Below are 20,382 nucleotides of genomic sequence, written 5' to 3'. Positions count from 1 at the left end.
TATACGGATGAAACCTCGGTGCTAACATTTTTTAAGAAAAATGTCTTAACGTTAATCTGAGACCGTATCAATTAGCACCTGACAGGGCCAATCCGGCGCAAGATCCGCGCCTATCTCACGGCCTTCAGACGGTCTGAAGCGGCCTTGAGGGGACAAGCCGGAGATTTTCACCTGAAAACGGGCCGGCGTCTATGGTGTGGTGGCGAGTTGGCTGGTGCGCGCTCGCCGGGCCTCCCACCTGCGATCCCCTGCTTATCCCCCGGCCTCGTCCTCCATCCTTGCGCAACCGCGGCCGGAGATTGGTGAGCCGGCGGCCAAATGAAACCACGCCGCCCGTCTCACAGGATCCTTAACCTTAATTGCGAGTGCAGACCCAAAGCTAAATTTAAACTTCTGTCACTTTGCAATGCGGCAGCTTAAATAGGTTTATATATTGAGAGGCGGGTTGGCGCCTCCGCAGCCGGATCCCGCGCCAGCGCACGCGCACCTGCGAGCGCGGGCGCGGCTCCATAGTCTACAAGGGTGCGTGCAAAAGACAAACAAGTACAAACAGAACAGCGAGCATCCCCAACGGAATCCATACGCTAGGCCAGTGTTTCATACCCAAGCCGGCTCCGTCTCCACCACTGCCAGCCCCAGTATCCCGCGCCACCCACTGCACCAAGTCCCGTCAGACCTCCCACAAGCCCAATCGCCCACGGGGGAATGACGCCGGGCTGATAGGGTACGTCAGGGAAGAGCACGCTGTCCAACACCAACACCCCCCCGCCTTGCCTTGTCCTCCCGGCCTTCACCACTCGGGCCACGCCCTCCGCATCCTGCCCGCGTTGTGCGGCGTCGGCCGCGGCCAGCTGCGGCTTGGACACGCGAACCTCAAACTGGTCCCTCGCGACCTCCCGCACCTCCAGCCGTGCACTCTCCGAGAGCAGCGTCGGCACGTGCGTCCGGTCCACCAGCACGTCATCCAGTGCCCTAGGCACCAAGTGTAACCTCAGCACCTTTTCCGCCTGCTCCCCGCCAATCACCGACCCCACCGTGATATTGGCGCGCCGGAAGGCATCGTCCGTAGGCACAAGCAGCGTGTACTGCTGCTGGTCGGGCGAGGTGTCGTCCAACACCGCCGTCAAATTCGCGTCCTCCAGCAGCTTCACGAACCGGGTGGTTCCGGCCGCGGTCAGCAGCGCACGGGGCGTGAGCTCCAGAGACGGCGGGAGCACCACCTCGTCAATCACGTGCATCACCCCGCTCGAGAGCAACACGTCCTGCTCAATCACGCGGCCACTGGCCTTGCCGTGTTGCCCCGGCTGCCCCTCCGCGGGCTTGGCGCCCCCACTGACGTCGATCGTCCCGTCCGCGCCCCGCTCTATCCTCAACTTGTGGCCGGCAAGCGTGCGAAGCAGTATGTTGCCCTCGGGAATCCGGTTGTAGTACATGACCTGTTTGGCCGCGTGGAACTCCAAAACCGAATGCAGCTCGTTCCGAGCAGAGGGCATCTCGAGATAGTCCCCGACCAGGCCGAGCCGTGAGAACGCCTCGTTTACCGGCAAAAACAGGGTCACCCCCGGGGTGGATCGCAGGGTGTCCTCGAGCTGAGAGGTATTCACTAGCGACATAAAGGTCGAAAGGCGATAGTCGTTCTGCGCGGTGATCACCGCGTCTTGCGGAGGGCGGAGGGCGCGCGACACGGTGTATATCAAGCAATTTCCCACTCGGACTAGACAAGGGAAGAACAGGATGCGTTTAGCAACGGGGTGAAAGCCTAGCTGACGAAAAAACCAAAAAAAATCGCCAGCGCTAGTAGACAAGCGCCGAAAATACCTGGAGCACTCAACACATCCACATTGTTCACGCGGAGCGTTCCGCCTAGGGTGCTTATGCGCGCGCGCTGCCTCTCCCCCAGCAGCATCCCACTCTCCAGCTGGGTCTCTACGAGTTTGCCCTCGGGCAGCTGCTCCAGCTCCACCCTCCCCTCGAGGATGTGATATCTCAGCATCTGCTCGAACTCTTTCGTGTCATTGACCCTCAGGAATGGGTCCGTGACCCCGAGGAAAGTGTCCGGCGGTGCAAGGAAGGTATAATAGGCACTCTTGTTATCCATGTAGGCACCAAGGCCAGCCTGATCCAGATAGCTGACGAACTTCGCCGCTTTTAGGCCCAAGAGATACTTGCGCGGCGTCCACTGGAGCTCCGGCGGTGCAGCTTGCGAAACCACGTGGATGACGCCATTCGAGATGAGGACATCACGGGTTTGCACCTGGCCGTTTCCAACGGAGATGAGGTCCCCCTCTCGGTGGACCGAAAGGGAACCCCCCTGAAGCGTGGAGACTAATACACAAAGGGGGGAAGGGGGAGGGTTGCGTTAGCCCGCATTACACAGGATATGCAGAATAGAATCCTCATACGTTGACTTTCGCCATTGGCAATATCGGCCGTATACAGCACTCCGTCATGGACATGATGGCCGACAATCTGCTGCGTATCCTCCTTTCCATACTCACTCTTCAGGTAGTTGAGCTGGATGTCGTCAAACTGCCCGAAGCCCTGATTGACCGGTGCAAATATGGTAAAAGGGTGCGCCGCTGTCAGCCGTTGAACCAGCCCAGAATTGCTCAAGAAATCGATAAAGTGAGATAGTTCGGGTATCGCTTCTATTGTTTTGACTTTAAAAGGAAAGGCAGAACAAGAAAAAGATCAGTCACCGTTCCTCGCACTCAGATGCACATGCCCATGCATAGACACATGCTCTAACACGGTATCATAGAGTACCTGCGTCAACCGGCGGTGATAATAAACGATCTACAATGTGAATAATCCCATTATCTGCGTTCCAGTTCCCCCCTACCAATTCTACGCCTCCTATTTCCAGCTTTTCTCCCCTTGTGACCCTCGCTCGCTGGCCTTCCCCGTTGGGCAAATACCCTTCTCTCACCAGAAGGGTCTCAACTATCATCCCATCCTTCAGTTCATCCTCCCGCCAATCAACCTTCAAAAGATGGTAAAGAAGTTCCTCCCGTGTGGGAGAGGAGCGATTCATAAAGGCCGCATTGGTCGGAGCCAGGAGCGTGCAGATCGGAATGGAGTTGAGGGTAGGGATGAGGCGTGTTCGCTGTAGGGCACTTAAAAAGGCCCCAAATCGGGGATCGGTGGAGAGTAGATCAACGAGAAGCGTCCGGCACTGAGCAAGAAAAGGAAATAGAAGAAGAATAAAGAGGTTGAAAGGGCGTAGGCGATATAATCGCATGATAAACGATCCAAGATCAATGGCCCACTGATGTCAGTTTTTCAGCGAAGACGAGATATCTAATAATTTTCTCTTGGCTAATATTCTCTGCCCCAAAATCTTACCGATCTTGTGATGGGATGACGGTCACCTCAGATGGCGGCAAAAAATCGTTCAATTTTGGCATTCTGTCTGAGGCCAATCACCACTCTTCTAATTTCCATCTCCTTCCTTGTATTTCTGAATTCTCGCTCGTGAAAAAACCCCGATTTCACACCATAACCTTTAGGGCTATCTCTCATACACCGCAATACAAGATAGGATCTCTGATCAAGCTAGTCGGGATAAAATTATGGAATGAAATGCGCCTTTATCTCGGGAAGGCCTGGGACTTTGAATAGTGATAGCTTGAGTGGGTAGCGTGTGGCAGGGAAAAACTATATTAGCGTGCAGGAAGAGTGGATCTATGAAAGGGAAGTTTTAACCGACACTGCTTAATGGGACTATAATACAATTTCTTTTTATTCATTTCTTTGACTTTTGCCGAAGCGACCGTAACTCCTCCTCGAGTCGCTGATCAGTACGATTCAAAAAGTCCACCTTTTCCAGATATCTGAAGGAGAAATGGGGGAAGTGCAAAATTAGAATCTTAATCAAGACAAATTCATATAAGCACATGGCTTACCCGTCCTTATTATGTTGTTTTAGTTCATGCTCGATCCCTTCTGAGTCTACGAAATTCTTCCAGTCCAATTTACTCTTTTCAAGCGTGTTCAATTTCTTGGGCTTGTTTGCATATTTTGCAGAAAGAGCAGCCAGCTTTGAGGGAGCACGCGCTGGTCTGCCACCTCTAGGCTTCGACGATGGCTTGCTGGAAGCTTTGTCTTGGGCAGAGCTAGAGGGGGCCTCCTTCGAGTCTTTGGGCAATTCTTTCGTTACTCTATTAGAAATGGGTTTCAGCATTAGGCGACGCGAGAATTTGGCACGCCGCGAGATGACTTACTTGAACTTTTCCCCTGCAAATTCATATTCTTCAACTACTGTGTTTACATTAGGCGACTGAGAAGCCACGGAATTGGTCGAAGGCGAAGAAGATACGGTAGGGGTTGTTTTCATTTCGTTCCATAGCGCGTCAAGTCGCTTTTTTCTCTCCTCTTCATTCTCGTCACTTGGCCTTCAAGAATGAAACGAATTAGGTGAAAGAAGCCTGGCTCAACGAATAGCATTATCTAATAAATACTTTTGCTTTTTTATGGAGATTTCTTCCGTTTCTTCCTGTACCAATCCTTTCGATCTCGTCCGCTTCACCCCTGCTTCGCTTTCCTCAGGGACCTCAGGCTGATCATGGTCGGAATGGCCAGTTGGTTCATTCTCTGATTCACTCTCATCTATAAAATCGGAATTGAGAAATGCATTTGCTAACGGATGAAGTGTACATAATTACATACTTTCGGGCACGTAATCTTCATCTTCTTCGGAGTCATATTCATCTTCTCTTTGAGGATCCATTTCTTCACCTCGCAATATTAAAATCCATTGCAAAAATTGGTCAAGGTAAAGCAGTCTCTTGCTGCGCCTTTTTACAAAAAAAAATAAAAGTCACGGTCAGAATAGATGACTTTGGCTACCGAGGCAATATTGAATATTGATAATAAAAATTAAGAATCGATCTTGGAAAATGACCGAGAAACCCGCGCAAGCTATGGAAGAGGAGGCTACTGAAGAGACTGTGCAAACGGTCGATGTGGAGGATATCCCAAAGGTTACCGTGGTAAATTTTATATATCAACTAGAATTGTTTGTCTACTCTCCCTCTGTAGTTAATTTTGCTTTTCTTCTTTGCATTGGAATAGATATCAAGCGAGGATGAACACAACATCACAGTTGCTTTAAATGATGAGGATCACACTCTTGGAAATTCCCTGCGCTATATGATAATGAAAAAGTATGATGATTTCAGAATTCTATTGAAGCCAGCGTGCTAATGCGTTTTTCAAATTTTTATTCAGCCCGAATGTGAGCTATTGTGGTTATTCAGTTCCTCATCCCTCAAGTAATAAGATACACATTCGCATTCAAACAAAAGGTATGCGTATAATATCGTTTTTCTTTTGTCACCTCTCTTTACTCACCCACTTCTAGAACCTCATCCTGCATTAGAGGCACTAGAGCAAGGACTCCGCGACCTAATGGATCTATGTGGGCACGTATTAGACACATTCACAGAGGAGCTGGAGAAAGAAGAATATTTAACTGCATAATCCAGACATAAGGGGGGTCGTTCCATGTTGTGATCTGGAGAGCTGTTTCTTTTAATTTTTCTTTATTGTCTTTCTTTTTTTTTTTCGCCATTATTCTCATGTCAAATTTATTTCTCTATTTTAAATATAGATTTGAATCCAATTCTAAGACCACTGGGTCCATTGTAATCACACTCTAGCTAATCAATATGGAATTCCTTTGCTTGTATGCTTTATTTCTTCATCTTAAATAGGACAAGACATACTTAGGAAAGAAAGCCGGAGTTTCGAAACTAGATTGATATAGTCAATAATAACCAGTGGACCTAGAACAGTTTAAAACGGTGTTGTATATTTAGAAATGAAAAGTAATTTAAATTATTGGCAAACCTATAAACAATCAATTATCTAGGCCATCCTTTAAATCTAATTCAAGTCGCCTGTTTTGGATCCTTGTATTAACCCAAACCAGGCTATTTTTGTGGTATCACACTTCAACCCCTCCACATAGTGTCCGATATCCTCCTCAGCGATATGACGTACAAATTTTCCGTCCTTTGCCCCGGCCCATGTACAGCATCCGGCGACGGCAGGACCCGTTATTACCCAAGTTGGCTGACGCTCACCACTATGCGCTATTCTCCAAGTTTCATCGATGATCGTATGGTGACCCGGATGTGAGCATATCACCTCAGCGTTTCCATCTTCATAGACTAAAGCCCCATAACGACATCGCATTTCTGCAGCATCCGATCCTTCCCAACAAGCGTGCACATAATTTTGTCTCTTATCTGAATATCGATTCAATCGGTCCATCAACCACTGAGGCGCTGTAGCACTTGCACGCCAACCTCCCGTCGTACATGGGCCAGGCTTCAGTGCTAACATCCAATTTGCTAGTGTAGTCAGCTCTCCGTGAAATATTTCAGATACCTCGAGCCTTTCATTTTTCGAATTTTCATTAAAATTGTCAGCATTTGCGTCAGGAATGGGCCAGAAGGTGGGGGACCGCGCCTTCAAAGGGCGATCGAAATTTTGGATCAGCTGATGTTTAATATTAGTGCAATGAATGACCATAGTAGCTTGAGAAACAAAGTCTTAATAACGATCTGAAATTAGAATCGAACGTTAGGATTGAAAAGATAGCTGCCATCTATTTATATGAAAATGGCCCTTAGGCAACCACATTTTGTACGACATCGATATGAGGAAAATTAACACGCTAGGGAAGGAAGGGGTACTCTCTTTTTCTTTCATGAGGTGGAGTGCATGCGTGTGAATATACTTGGATCGAAACCTCCTCAATATACTTGTTTCTATAAGCCCATTCAATATTCTGGCTCGATAAATGACTCTTCTGGTGGTACGATGAGAAATTTTATGCATGGTTCTACTGAAATTTTGCAAAGCTCACGGGCATAGGGCCCTAGGTCTTGATCCCGCTTTGATTAGATAGTGAATTCCAAATATCTCCAAACTTATTATGTATTTCGCTGTTCTCTCAATTTCACAGGGGAGAAAATTTCTAGATCACACTACATAGCTTAGCTATCAAAGGAATCTATCAATGCTTCTCACATGGTAGAGGCCTGAGAGAACTGTGCAGGACAGTATAGAATTAGCTTGAGCTGGGACAGATCTATCCCTTAAAAGCCCTCATATAACGTATTGTTTAAGGTTTCGAATTTAATGAGACTAACTATAGTGTTTGCCAACGACATTGACTATTGTGATGCCATTTCTTATCTACTCAAAAGTTCTTACGATAACGCGTTCCAAAGTGCTTAGGTTGCCTCCGTCAAATCCTCATAGATGGTAGCTCATTCGGCGGCAATTAAAAAACAAACTTAAAATTAACACGCTACGGAGGTTCAGCATTTCAAACTCTTCATAAGATTTCAGCTTCGAGCTTTATGCTGATCAAACATAATAGGGTTCGTTAGTCTCTTTCGTGTTTATTTCAATTTTTGATTCAAGCAAAAGATGATAATCTTTACCAGTGTTGCATTCTCAAGACATTTGAAAAGATAAAGGTTGGCAGTTTTTGAAAACAATTTTGGCACTTTTGTAACTTGTAAAAATATTAAATAAATTACAGCAACTTTATCTGTGAATAAAACAGCAAAGATTTTAAGAGCAGTAAAGTGAATGTATCAACAAGTGATATTTTTCTCATGTCTACATTTATCCGTGTAATGGATAAATGTAGACATGAAAAAAATTCATTTTGTGACTGCTTTTGAAAAATTCATTTAAAAAGAAAATTTGTAAAAAAATTTTCAAGTGAGTTTTCGTGGTGTAGTTGGTTATCACATCCGCTTCACACGCGGAAGGTCTCCGGTTCGAACCCGGACGAGAACATCATTTTTTAATAATTTTGATCCACTTTATATAACATTTCGTTATACTTGATATTTTTCGGATTTAATATGCATGATTTTTCACTACACTATGGCTGTCTTGAGTTTTCAAGCTCGTATTTATAATTTTCAACAAAATATATGTCTATTATCAAGTGTATTATAATTCTAATCAAGCTATAGTTATTCTCATATGAAGCATTTGGGTTTTCATATATTAATGCTGTTAAAATACTTGCTTGATTTTACGTTTGGTTTCATTAACATTAGAAATATGACGGCAGTGAATATAATTTCTCCTATGATTGCAAACAGAGAAATAGCTGCGCCTCAAGTGACGCTTTTATCGTTTCTTTGTTGACCCTGGAGTTTTCCGAAAAATAGGTATATTTAGCCGTTTGTAGAAAATAATTACACTAAACCAATGACGCTAGAGAGGCGGCATAGTCTCCCTCACATATTCAGCGGAACTTCGAATAGCCATAGCCTACCCAGATCACGAACTAGTCCATTATTACCATCAGATACTGATGCATTAAAAAAGCGCAAGGAACGGAGAGATCAAAGGGTTTTGCTATGGCACATGCCATCTTCTGGACTTGGTTACACGCTCACCCGATTTCCTGATGGAAAAAAGGATGAAAAGTCTGAAATAGTAACTGAGACTATTAGAACGGAACGACCTGTGCTCGTTCTCGAGACTGCACGAATAACAAATCTAGTGAGCCTTTAATTCAATCTTGACCAGTATTCCCTCTACTAACATTGGCTCAAAATTTTTAGAGTGTGCTTCCAGCTGCAACATCCCGCCTTCAAACGCTCAGAATCCTGCAACTAACTGGAAATAAGCTTACCTCTTTGCCTTCCTCCCTCTTTGATCTGGTTCATCTCGAAGAGCTACATCTTGGGAATAATCAACTCACTGACATATCTCCACTCATCGGTCAATTAATCCATCTACGTGAACTTTATCTGCATCGTAATCAACTTCGATCATTACCACAAGCACTTGGCAGATTGCCACGATTGGAGATCGTTGATCTTACTGGGAATGCACTTGAGGAATTACCCGTTGAGCTATTGGCAAGGCGTAGGCTTAGGCGACTCTGGTTAGAAGAGAATCCAATCATAGAGCCTGTGAGGACTGATATGAAATTGGAGGAGAGATGGATGTTGAGTTTGAGAGATTCATGTGCACAGCTCCTAGGAGAGTGCCTACGTGGTTCACCCCACTTTTACTGTCAGAATCATTCTGACTTTGCGGATTGTGAAAGTGCTGGAGGTATGGACCATTTGGCAAGGCTTTTGCCACTCCACCTCGTGGATGTTGTCTGTAAGGGACTCGTGCGATGTTCTTGTTGTGGACGAAGCCTTTATCATTCTGGTTTACAACGACTAACATGGGAGAGTTTGCCGAATGAAATAAGCAACAGTAACAGTGAAGGCCGAACTCGCTTTCCGGTCCGATGGCGGCTTTGTTCACTAGAGTGTATTAAACAATCCATGAGCATGCCGTTGCATAAACAATAATGTTTGAATGTGTTGTATAGATTTCTTATTTTTATACCCGCTTTATGGAACTATTATTTTCATATTCTTATTAATTTTTTATAATGTATACAGCATTAAAGTGATCATTGTTGTAAGATAATAGAATATCTGATATCTTTATTTCTACTCAGATGAAAACATAGTATCATACCTCCTGGACCGTTATCAAAAATATCTACAAAAAGCACAAAAAAAGGGAGGATTAATAACTGTCCTAACAAATAGATAACAGTCCACAATTCTCAATTTTTCAATAAGCATCAGAGAACCTTGCCTCGTCATTAAATACAAAAGTATTTATCTGACGGCAATTCCTATCATGAAAATTTTTGGAGTATTTTCATCATATGCTTAATGAAGAGAAAGTGTGGGAGCGTACACTCACCCTTACTAGCGACCCTTCGTAAAAAAAAAAGGAAGCAGAGAGATAAAAAAGAGAAGAAATAAGAAAGAAAAATAGCGCGCTCTCCTGAAGCTTCGGAAACAAATATTTAAAAGTAAATATTGCTGCGCCTCAACATATTTTGCTAATAATTAGATATCCATATCAGAACAATAATTTAAGCGTTTATCGCCTTAGCATGAATTTAAACTAATCGATGCCCTCTCCAGTAATTTGATTGATAACTATGTATTATCATGGATGTTAAGCAATATATTTAAATAGGAAAACATCAGATAAACCGTTGTCTAAACGGTGTTTACACTGTTACAACGCGCGTCGCAGTATTCAGCAGATCTTGGACAAGTCTGAGTACACCATTCCAGAATTATGAGCAGCTAGATTTAGGCATTACGAGGAAACGCAGGGCAAAGCTAATAAGTTTCAATGCTTCCATACGATATCATGATCTGGAGTATAGAGTTTATAAGGCAAGTTTCGTAACCATGATGAATGACTGATGGCATTAAGAAATTGCCGAAAATTGGATTCCTTCCTACCTAATACGAACACCGAATTTACTTATCATTCCTAGTGTATGAAAACGTTGATTTCCTCTCCCACGTTTAACTCATTTTAAATAAGCAACATATCATAAGATCATGCATCCATAGATTAAAAAGAACTGGACCTAAGTATTTATTAATACAAAACATGCGTACAAAAAACTTAGCCAGAGTTTTAATTAAACGGACTAGTTTGAAAACCATTGACATGGATCTAGAAAGATCATGTACCAGGTAGCTTTTGTAGGGAAATCTTCTTAAGTGAAGGTTTCGTAGTAGTATGTATTTACTATTGCATTTGAAAGATCTTTAAGAACCTCCAATAAATTCACTAAGAACTCTCAGCGAAGCTGGCGAATTGTTTTTCTATTCCCAAATAAAGTTAAATGCTGAGGCGTTCAATTTTTATTGTTATTCGGGTGCTAATATGTAAGCCAATTGTACATCCATATAAATAAGTAGTATAATATAGCTCGCTTCTGACGTGTAAATCGTTTCTCTCCGCCATAGTTAGAGGCAGTAAAGTTTTCGTATTATCCAATAAAAATATGAGGAGCTTATATCATAAGTTCAAAGCCTCGTGTGTTTATATTCCGCTTGTACACTCATTATCAAGTGTTAGAAGCTCCTATGTAACTAACAACATGGTGATAGTTTAGAAAACCATGCAGTATCTGATATATATTTTATACATTACAATTGCTACATAAGAGATAGACAACAAGGAGGGTTTAACACAATTTACATATTCTATCTGAATATGGACTTATATTACCCAATAGAGCATTATGGCAGTGTTGGTATTCGGATATACAAAATACGAATTAATATGAGCAAGCTTTTAAAACTTACTGGTCTGTTTATCACATCACGGAGCTCCGGAAAAATTGAATAGCTCGGCTTCCCCCGAGGTATCACAGGTAAGTGGCTCGATAATTAACGAGTATTTGAAATTTCTAGGTGTATATAACCTGCTATTTGACTTCGCTACAAGTGAAAAAATGATTCAGCAAACATTCTTTGAAAAAATATTTGTATCTATTCTTTACTCTATTCTTAAGATAAGTTTGTATTTTAAATCAAAACCTTCCCTACTCCACCATTAATACAAGCAATTCCATAAAACGCCAGCAGGGTATCTGGCATAACCTTTAATTGCATTATCTGCATATCCCTTGGATTTTTTTGTTTCCCTACACGCCTTCCCATTTTCCCACCTCCAACTACCCTTCACCAGCGTAATTTTTAAATATGAATCTTGTACTTTTGAGTAAGGTGTTCAGGAATCGATCGCAGACGCGGCCGATTCGTCAAATTCCTTTTTGGATGCGCAAAAGTATTCCTATCTTCCTGCTAATCGCTTTATTTGGTAACTATCCTCTCAATCCTTGATTTCCCATTACATCCTCTCTGATTTCGAAAATATTTCAGTCACAGTTGTTGGAACCTTCTTTGCCTTCAAAAACGAAAGTGAGAATAACCTGGAGACATATCAGCACTCATCAGCGGAAAAAGAAAGCAACCCTGAATTCACCAAATCACTTGGCATAGATGTGTCCTTCAAAGTGCACTATGTCGACCTAGATAAAAGCATTCTTAAGATGAAGGTGAATGCTCTACTCTCAGGAGATTTGTATACACCAGATTCGCCCTACTCTGGAGCAAGCCTATCTGTAGATGGGACAACGATTCCGCTTAATTCAACAACGTACATCAATAGTAAGGACATTGAGTTAAGTTTCGATGAGGGGGATGCTGCACTATACCCCTTTGATAAATGGGAGGTGGGATTTCTAATGTTTGCGAGTATACTTAATAACCATACTACTTCATTGGTGCCAATTGATTTTGATATCAAGAGCGTGATGCAGTCAAACCGGTTTGGTATTGAGGTGATTTCCAATCCGGAGGATTTAGACACTGGGTCCGAGATCGATACTGAAGCTTTGCGATACCTGTATTTGATAAAATTCAAAGTCGAGCAAACAACATTTGTAAAGGGTTTCAGCATCTTTGTTGTTGTATTGATGTGGCTAATTACCCTCTTAACTGCTTCGGTTTCCTATCAGATCTTCCTATATGGGCGTAAAGTGAGTTTGTGATCATTGATTTTTTTCCCTCAAATCTAACATCCAGCGTATTATGGTTTTTTTTTATTGCATTAGGCAAGCCTTGGAGATGTAGCTGTACCATCTACCCTCCTCTTTGCACTTCCCTCAGTTCGTCTAACTATGCCAGGCATCCCTACCGATGTCGGTCAGTACATTGATGTCCTCGGTTTTATTTGGAACATCGCGATATTGGCCCTTTGTGTTATAATCTCATTCGTTGGATGGATGTTCCGGCATAAAAATGAGTTTGGATCCTTTAGGGAAGAAGAGTGTGCTATTAAGTCAGAGCAAAGTTCAGTTGCTCCGCCATTCAATAGTATCCAGTGCAACAATAGTCCAAGAAATGCGAACGCGGCCGCTTTCAGTGGTCCACCATTGAGTACAGTTGGTTCGATACAGCCACGATTCGTAAGTTCGAACAATGAAGCTCATCATTTTTAGATTAGCACTTGGATCAGGAATATATTCACGATCGAAATATGCTCACAATCAATCGATGATAGTCTCCTTTATACCTCAATAATTTGTGTTATGTGATCCAAGTTGATTACTGGTGATTCAACTTTATGTCTTATTTTACTTCATTACTTAAAATTAGTATATTTAATGCAAGGTAGCCATGAAGTATATACTATCGTTATTAATGTATTTGTTTTCGAATTCATATTCAATATAATTAATTTTGCTAATTTTTTTATTCTTAAAATACCCATGATGGCCTAGCTTTATATTTAAAGTATCTAAGGATGGACTTTATTGGTAGGGACGAATACAAGTGATTATATATTGGTTTTTCTACTTAATGCAAGAGTACACACTAGAATGGATGGAAATAAATTTAAATGCATGAAAATATAGCAATTGCTCTAAATATGATCCGGCATCAAGGCTTTAATGATGCTTCTTCTTCATCTTGCCCATCATACCCATCATAGGCATGCCCATTCCCATCATAGGCATACCCATCATGGGCATTTTCATCATTCCCATACCCATCATTGTGCGCTTCTCGAGATCTTCTCCCTCAGCTCCGTCAACTGCGTCATCAGTGGCTTCGTAGGCCTCATATTCGGGAGCTTCCTCTTGGTGGTCGGCAACCTCTACTTCATTAGTGGTCCTTACGGGCTGGGCAAATGCACCGATAGCGAGGGTCGCCAAGAGAGCAAGATTGATAAGAGTAGCCTTCATTCTTGTTGAATTAAGATTGAGTAGGGAGGAGTGTGTGTAAATAAAATGCTTTTTGAGTTTGTGTTAATGGTGAAAAATCGGTTGCATTTCGAGCTTCTTTTATAACCTTTTGGCACTTAACTGAGGCTATCATGAAATAGTCATCCCGCCATGATACCCCTTCCGTGACCAGGATCCTGTTTTTACATATTGTGCGGTTCCCTTGTTAAGCGTGGACTTTTTAATCTTTGTAGTATAGCGCATTCCTTTTTAAAAATATCTCTCATGGGAATAATGCCTTGGAAGTGACACAATCTGATTTACAATGTCACGCAGATCCCGAAGTGTACCTAATTGTACATAGACCGTGGCCCGTGCAAGTACAAAATTGATCTCTTGTAAAGAATCCAACTTTTCGATCCTCTTTTTTTTTTTCAAAAATCTGGAATCCAAACTGCGATTGACATCCAAATCAATAGTGGAATTCCAAACTAGGAAACCCTAAGCAAAGGCACAATTCCCATTTTTTAAAATAAAATAAAACCCCGATTGTGAAATGCAATTTAAAAATTTTTCGGAATTGCCGCTGAAGTTAGACAAACACGAGCAAGCTGGATAATTCCAATATAGATATGGCAGGCACAGTTTTGCGGTTGCTTACACTGAAAAGAGGATTACATCACAGTTTTCACAATTGAACCCTGGACACGATCTTTTGGGATTTAGTTATAGTAAGTCTTGTTAATTCTCGCTTTATTTGGAGATTTTTTAGTAAGTTAAACAGAACCTTATAATAAACCTCTTGGAACAAGCGAAATGTTACATCTCATTATGCCTTGCGGCAACAAAAGGTACAGGACAAGTTTGTTTGTATCATATTTCTTGGTACTGTTATGTTATTTTAGGAATACGAAAACCGTGTGCTACTGTGAAATCTTCAACTGTATAAAACAAACACATTATACATTACCTTTCTAACTCGGTTGGCTTATTAAAATTTGAAAAAAGGCGACGAGTATATCTATGTCATGAATTTTTTTATAGAAGGTTTATATTTATAGTGTTTTATTTTGGAAATAAAATCTCCTTTTTGTCAAAGTTGTTAAGAATATTTTTAACTTATCTCAATTGATAGATCCAAGTCACAATTTTACAGCTAATCCCAGTAAATTCTTCGATTATATACGACAACCCGACATATTTTCTTTTGTGACACGATTTTTAAGGATTATTCACAAAGCCGTCGGAATAAAGGGGCATAAATCAACATTTTCAGATACCCATCTCTTGCTACATGATGTCAAAGCCCTCAGTTCCGAATTTCGCCTATTAATGTTATCTGAAGCACATTCATGGTGGGTATGGTCTCAAGATTTTGTATTAATCATCGGGATTTGTAGTTTCTTAACAAAATTAGCTCTAGCGAGTAGGAGAGAGAACTATAACATTTGTTTGTCGGATTTTGTCAAATGGGTTTAGATTTCCAGTAGAAAGAGCTTTAGGTTTTCCGAATTGCGGTACGAAATATTAACGTCGAATCGCTAGAAATAGTAGCGCTGAAAAAGCTACTAGCTAGAAAACAACTTAGATAGTAAATGGTACTCTATTCTTTGTAGATAAAAACACGTATATATGCGATCACTATAATTGTGATTGCACATAATTCATATGGAATTAATTCATTTTCTTAATATGAATATGCTAATGATTTATACTAATTTGAAATAATAAAATAGATAATTATTCAGAAGGATGAATATGATACTTCACACAGCTTAAACTGAAAAGATTAAATATAAAGAAATTATATGTTTTTCACGATCAAATCTTCTCAAAATTTCGTCATTAAAATCAAGTATTATAATGAGAAATCCAACATTCACTGCGCCACGTATCAAGCCACTGAAATTTGTCGCACGACGCGATTACCTATGACCTTGTTTAAAATTATTCTCGCCAATCCAATGACAATATATAATCTTTATATTTTTGACCGGCATTGCCAATGCATATACCATCATGCATGGTCACATTCTAAGCAACATGTAGATCCAAAGTCTTCGGTGTCGGTAACCGCAGCTACTTCGCAGCATCAGCGGACAGTTTCATCATCTGGCTCCTCGCGCGTTGGAACAGACACTCTGGAGTCACAAGTTGAAAGCTCGGGGATAGGAGGTTCGATGTCCATAGAGGAACAGGCAAAACTGGTATACGGAGTAGTGTTTAGCTTACGCAACTTGGTTAAGAAGCTATCTCCAGAGTAATTCATGAATTAATATGGACATATCATATGATTTTTTTTAATGATAAATTTTGTTGAGTAGTCAGGGCAATGATGGTTTTATTTCCTACCGCACTTCAAAATATCGTCTTCATTACTACGAAACACCTAGCGGACTCAAATTTGTCATGATGACAGATCCTTCCACTCTTTCAATGCGTGGTGTATTGCGACAATTCTACCAAGGCCCATATGTGGAATTCGTGACAAAAAATCCACTTCAGCGTGTCCAGTCGGGAGAAAGTCTGAATATTGGGTGCGAATTGTTCCGTGTGGCAGTTGATAGATTTGTTCGCGGTTTGCCATTTTTTGAATGATATCCTTATGTACGAGTCGATGGATCATCCTCATGTAAAATATCGCTGATACTCTTACTTCATAAATGCAATTTTCTTAGTTCCAGCAATTCTAAATTTTGATATAGTCCAAATTTGATAGCCTTTATTCACCAGATAAAGAAATTTTCTGCAAACCATTTAGTAAGATAACAATGGATTATTAGATTATCCAGGTCGACCGAAAACTACGCATGCCATTTTGAAAATGACAAGGTATAAATTTTGTAAAGTTAAAAATGTCCATTGAATTCGGTTAAATTTCGAAACTCGTCGCAATTTACTACAGTCTCAACATTGAAAAAATGCGACTTTCGTATTTCACAGTCTATGGCTATTTAATAGTATTTAAATTTTCTTTTAAATATATCAATTGATATTTAGTAGAAAAGCATTGTGGCGCAGTTATTGAAGGCCAATAAAGATGAACCACATAACCGAATTTTGAAGGATTTAATACGAAAGATCTCCACTTTTTTCTCTGTTATCCATCGCATTTATAGGCGAATCACAAAAAAATAGATTGTATAAAATGCGAGGTCTAGGCGCTTATAGGCTACTACTGGTGGCAGCCTTTGCGCTTACCGCAATTTTTTTGGCTGAGGCAGCTGTGCTTTCCATCGACTATGGTACCGAGTGGTTTAAAGTCGGGTTGGTAAAACCGAATTTCGATGTTGCATTGAATCGTGACTCGAAACGGAAAACGGCTTCTATTGTGACACTGCGCGGAAGAGAGCGGATATATGGGTCTGATTCCTTGAACCTGGTATGTAACAATATTATTTTGCTTCGAAGTATTTTTATGAGAAATTTACCTGAATTAATAATTCAATTCTCAATCCACGTAGGCATCTCGGTTCCCGGAAAGTACATTTCCACATCTAAAACGTATACTTGGGCGGCATTTCGATGACGCACATGCTCAGTCCTATCGCTCTGCCTTTACACCTGAAATGATTAAAACTGATCGCAATACAATTGCATTTAAGCAGGGAAATGAAATATTCACAGTCGAAGAGCTTGTTGCAATGCAATTTTCACATGCTAGAGAACAGGCTGAAGCTACTGCCCAAGAAACAATTCGCGATGCAGTCATTACAGTGCCTCCGTTTTTTAACCAATTTGAACGCCAAGCAATTCTGGACGCAGCTGAATTAGCAGAATTAAACGTATTAAGTCTGATCCATGATGAGACAGCAGGTAGACTATTTTTTTTTTGAATCAAAATTATTGGATCATCCATTTAATTCTATTATACCCCGAATTAGTTGCTCTGAATTATGCCATGTCTCGTAGTTTTTCATCTGAGCCCGAGTATCATATCTTTTATGACATGGGTGCAGGTAGTACTGTAGCAAGTCTTGTCGGATTTCGCACTGTTAGTGTTCGTGATATTGGTAAATACAATAAAACCGTAACGGAGATCGAAGTTCGAGGCGTTGGATATGACCGCACACTCGGAGGAGGCAGTTTCGATGAAAGAATGCTACGCTTTATAGGAGAAGAATTCGACCGCGTTAATAAGGGAAAATTGGAAAAAAGCGTATTTGAAAATCCTAGAGCAATCGCAAAATTAAAAAAGGAAGCAACTCGAGTAAAAGAAATTTTGAGCGCGAACACTGAAATGATGGCTTCGGTAGGTTTATTATCCATCTAAAACATATATTGGATCGAGACAAAAGTAAATTTCGTCTTCTATTTTAATACGGCAGATTGAGGGTTTGCATGAAGACCGTGATTTTCGTATGAAGGTGACTCGTGCCGATTTGGAGCGCTTATCGAAAGATTTACTTAAGCGCGTCATGGACCCAATCAATATCGCTCTGAAAAATGCAAATGTTGACTTGTCATCCGTGAAATCCCTAGTCTTAGTTGGTGGAGGTATACGTATCCCAGCTATTCAAAATATCTTGAAGGAAGCTGTTGGCAAGTAAGTACCATTATATCTCTTTTAATGAACATAGGATTTATTGGTACCTTTTCCTTGCGTTATCGGTAGAGATAGGATTGCAAAGAATGTTAACCAGGATGAGGCAGCTGTCCTTGGTAATTAGAATTATATTATTTAAGTCAAGTATCTTTACCAATTGTTTTTCGCTTTTCTTAGGTGCCGCTCTCCGTGCTGCAGGTCTCAGCCGACAATATAGAGTAAAAGAATTCCGTATCAAAGATATACATCTCTTCCCTATTGAAGTTCGATACAAGTCAGAACCCAAAGAAAATAGCCAAGGTTTTGCTATTTATATTCTAACATCCCTAGAGTTTTAGATTCTGATAAATATTTATGTCATGAATTAGAGTCGAAGGTTTCTCACACAACCCTCTTCCCTGGCCATGCTGCACTAGACGCCAAAAAAATAGTTACTTTCAAGCGCACTGGCGACTTTGATATTGATGTAAAATATACTGAGCTATCAGAAGATACAATGAAGTAAGACAATACTCTTCTGTTTATTTGTGCTACTTTAACATCGAATTTTACTTTTTTTTTAATGTAGAGACTTTCCTACAACGGACATCGCCCAAGCACGTATTAGCGGTCTCGCTAACGTGCTTCAAAAATTCAATGAAACGGCTATTCTAGACCGACCCAAGGTGAAAGTTACATTGGAACTAACTGGCTCTGGACTAGTTACGGTCACTGATGCAGTCGCTTCAATTGAAGTGGAAGACCGATCAACTCTCGTGGATAAAGTGAAATCCCTTTTGAGCGGAAACAATCAGACTAGTGAAACAGAGAGCGAAAAATTGGAGGAGACACCATCTAACGAGGAAAAAGTACTAAATGACATTAATCTTGTTTTTTTTTTAAAAAAAAATACAATAGTATGCTTAAAATATTTTTTTATTTTAATCGTTAGAAGCAAGGAGAATCCAATGCCACTAACTCGGAAACCAATGCCTCGGAATCTTCCAATAAGAAGCATAAAATTGAAACGTTACCGCTCAATGTCAGCGTAGTTCTCCAAGGGATCCCTCCTATGCCCACTGATATAAAGAATGCTGCCAGCAAACGCCTTCGTGAAATGGACACTGAAGACTTGAATCGTCGCATGCGTGAAGAATCTCGTAACCGTCTCGAAGCCTTTGTCTACACGGCACAAGATTTCCTCTCCCATCAGCTCGTTTCACGAATTAGTACGGAAGAGGAAAGAGCTACTTTGAAGAAGCAGCTTGAAGAGGCTTCGGAGTGGTTATATGGAGATGGGGAACATGCAACAGTTCAGCAGTTCACTGAACGGTGGCAGCGTCTGCAGGCTTTGCACCATCCAATTCAACGTCGCAAAGAAGAGGTGGAGCAGCGACCCACAGCAATTGAGGGTTTAAAGCGCGCGATTTCTGACACAAACAATGCTATAGATCGCATTGGCCAACTCCAAAGCACTCTTGCAGAAGATATGCAAAAGGATATCCAGTCTAGACTAGATAAAGTAAGAGAACAATCTAAGGTGGCTGCTACATGGTTGGAGGAGAAGATTTCGAAGCAATCGCAGTTAGCAGAAAACGTGGACCCTATATTGTGGGTTGGGGAAATAGTGGCCAAGGCGAGTGAACTAGAGCGTGGAGCGCTTGGCCTATTGAAGAAAGTGGCAAACTATCAAGCTTCTATGAGTAAATCTACTGCAAGTACTACTTCTTCGTCGTCGTCAACGTCATCATCATCTCCAACGTCGACGACTGTAGAGCAATCAAATTCCAGCTCAACCAAAACAACAACTCTTCCGACCCACGTGAAGGATGAATTATAATTTTTAAGTGAGAGCAGATCGACTTTGCGTGGTTTTATTTAGAGTTTTCTTATATTTTTTTCTAAAAGTCTTTTCATTAAAGAATTTTATTATCTCAAGCAGTCATACTTTATATTATTGTTTGGAAATATACGCACTATAAAAAATGCGTTCAGTAGTATCACTATAGCACTAAAAATTCTATTATTCCGAGTATTTTTGGTATTGTGAGGCAATAATAGAGCTTTTATTTCCTTATAGACGTAAATTGCGTTCAACAATTATAAGTCTTGATAGATATATGGAATGATTACACGAAAAAAAAAAATATGGACGCTGTGGGGATTGAACCCACGGCCTTCTGCAAACTTGCACTTCATTGCAAAGCAGATGTGATACCACTACACCAAACGCCCAAAGGCCGAAATATTGTGATTGTTG

The 20,382-nt window shown here is 41.3% G+C and overlaps 9 protein-coding genes and 2 non-coding genes across 11 annotated transcripts; 6 read left to right on the top strand and 5 right to left on the bottom strand.

Annotated features, from left to right (window-relative positions):
• Window positions 1-584: 584 nt before the first annotated feature.
• On the bottom strand, window positions 585-3,241 carry VTP21DRAFT_8264 (uncharacterized protein; the record flags this gene model as incomplete). Its single annotated transcript, XM_069399096.1, has 4 exons — window positions 585-1,714; window positions 1,819-2,325; window positions 2,403-2,660; window positions 2,767-3,241. 4 exons carry the CDS (start codon window positions 3,239-3,241, stop codon window positions 585-587), a joined length of 2,370 nt encoding a protein of 789 aa, XP_069254547.1.
• A 504-nt stretch (window positions 3,242-3,745) lies between these two features.
• On the bottom strand, window positions 3,746-4,729 carry VTP21DRAFT_8263 (uncharacterized protein; the record flags this gene model as incomplete). The annotated part of the gene is made up of 5 exons (XM_069399095.1): window positions 3,746-3,833; window positions 3,906-4,160; window positions 4,224-4,394; window positions 4,461-4,608; window positions 4,669-4,729. The coding sequence occupies 5 exons, from the start codon at window positions 4,727-4,729 to the stop codon at window positions 3,746-3,748; spliced, it is 723 nt and encodes a 240-aa protein (XP_069254546.1).
• Window positions 4,730-4,898: 169 nt separating this feature from the next.
• VTP21DRAFT_8262 (uncharacterized protein) lies at window positions 4,899-5,481 on the top strand (the record flags this gene model as incomplete). The annotated part of the gene is made up of 4 exons (XM_069399094.1): window positions 4,899-4,991; window positions 5,074-5,165; window positions 5,230-5,306; window positions 5,363-5,481. 4 exons carry the CDS (start codon window positions 4,899-4,901, stop codon window positions 5,479-5,481), a joined length of 381 nt encoding a protein of 126 aa, XP_069254545.1.
• A 405-nt stretch (window positions 5,482-5,886) lies between these two features.
• Window positions 5,887-6,537, bottom strand: VTP21DRAFT_8261 (uncharacterized protein; the record flags this gene model as incomplete). The annotated part of the gene is made up of 1 exon (XM_069399093.1): window positions 5,887-6,537. One exon carries the CDS (start codon window positions 6,535-6,537, stop codon window positions 5,887-5,889), a length of 651 nt encoding a protein of 216 aa, XP_069254544.1.
• Window positions 6,538-7,747: 1,210 nt separating this feature from the next.
• VTP21DRAFT_t43 lies at window positions 7,748-7,821 on the top strand. The gene has a single exon. It is a non-coding gene; the product is annotated as a tRNA-Val (tRNA).
• A 582-nt stretch (window positions 7,822-8,403) lies between these two features.
• VTP21DRAFT_8260 (uncharacterized protein) lies at window positions 8,404-9,454 on the top strand (the record flags this gene model as incomplete). The annotated part of the gene is made up of 3 exons (XM_069399092.1): window positions 8,404-8,541; window positions 8,604-8,910; window positions 9,444-9,454. 3 exons carry the CDS (start codon window positions 8,404-8,406, stop codon window positions 9,452-9,454), a joined length of 456 nt encoding a protein of 151 aa, XP_069254543.1.
• A 2,116-nt stretch (window positions 9,455-11,570) lies between these two features.
• Window positions 11,571-12,871, top strand: VTP21DRAFT_8259 (uncharacterized protein; the record flags this gene model as incomplete). Its single annotated transcript, XM_069399090.1, has 3 exons — window positions 11,571-11,688; window positions 11,751-12,409; window positions 12,485-12,871. The coding sequence occupies 3 exons, from the start codon at window positions 11,571-11,573 to the stop codon at window positions 12,869-12,871; spliced, it is 1,164 nt and encodes a 387-aa protein (XP_069254542.1).
• A 338-nt stretch (window positions 12,872-13,209) lies between these two features.
• Window positions 13,210-13,618, bottom strand: VTP21DRAFT_8258 (uncharacterized protein; the record flags this gene model as incomplete). Its single annotated transcript, XM_069399089.1, has 2 exons — window positions 13,210-13,247; window positions 13,357-13,618. The coding sequence occupies 2 exons, from the start codon at window positions 13,616-13,618 to the stop codon at window positions 13,210-13,212; spliced, it is 300 nt and encodes a 99-aa protein (XP_069254541.1).
• Window positions 13,619-15,528: 1,910 nt separating this feature from the next.
• Window positions 15,529-16,195, top strand: VTP21DRAFT_8257 (uncharacterized protein; the record flags this gene model as incomplete). Its single annotated transcript, XM_069399088.1, has 2 exons — window positions 15,529-15,857; window positions 15,922-16,195. The coding sequence occupies 2 exons, from the start codon at window positions 15,529-15,531 to the stop codon at window positions 16,193-16,195; spliced, it is 603 nt and encodes a 200-aa protein (XP_069254540.1).
• Window positions 16,196-16,745: 550 nt separating this feature from the next.
• On the top strand, window positions 16,746-19,962 carry VTP21DRAFT_8256 (uncharacterized protein; the record flags this gene model as incomplete). Its single annotated transcript, XM_069399087.1, has 9 exons — window positions 16,746-16,979; window positions 17,062-17,413; window positions 17,482-17,849; window positions 17,926-18,143; window positions 18,213-18,259; window positions 18,321-18,443; window positions 18,512-18,644; window positions 18,712-18,991; window positions 19,075-19,962. 9 exons carry the CDS (start codon window positions 16,746-16,748, stop codon window positions 19,960-19,962), a joined length of 2,643 nt encoding a protein of 880 aa, XP_069254539.1.
• A 309-nt stretch (window positions 19,963-20,271) lies between these two features.
• Window positions 20,272-20,357, bottom strand: VTP21DRAFT_t32. The gene has a single exon. It is a non-coding gene; the product is annotated as a tRNA-Ala (tRNA).
• Window positions 20,358-20,382: the final 25 nt, after the last annotated feature.

Source organism: Calcarisporiella thermophila (genome assembly GCF_041956535.1).
Source record: "Calcarisporiella thermophila strain CBS 279.70 unplaced genomic scaffold VTP21scaffold_4, whole genome shotgun sequence".
NCBI classification, from domain to species: domain Eukaryota; kingdom Fungi; phylum Calcarisporiellomycota; class Calcarisporiellomycetes; order Calcarisporiellales; family Calcarisporiellaceae; genus Calcarisporiella; species Calcarisporiella thermophila.
This window is presented reverse-complemented; position numbering and strand designations above follow the sequence as displayed.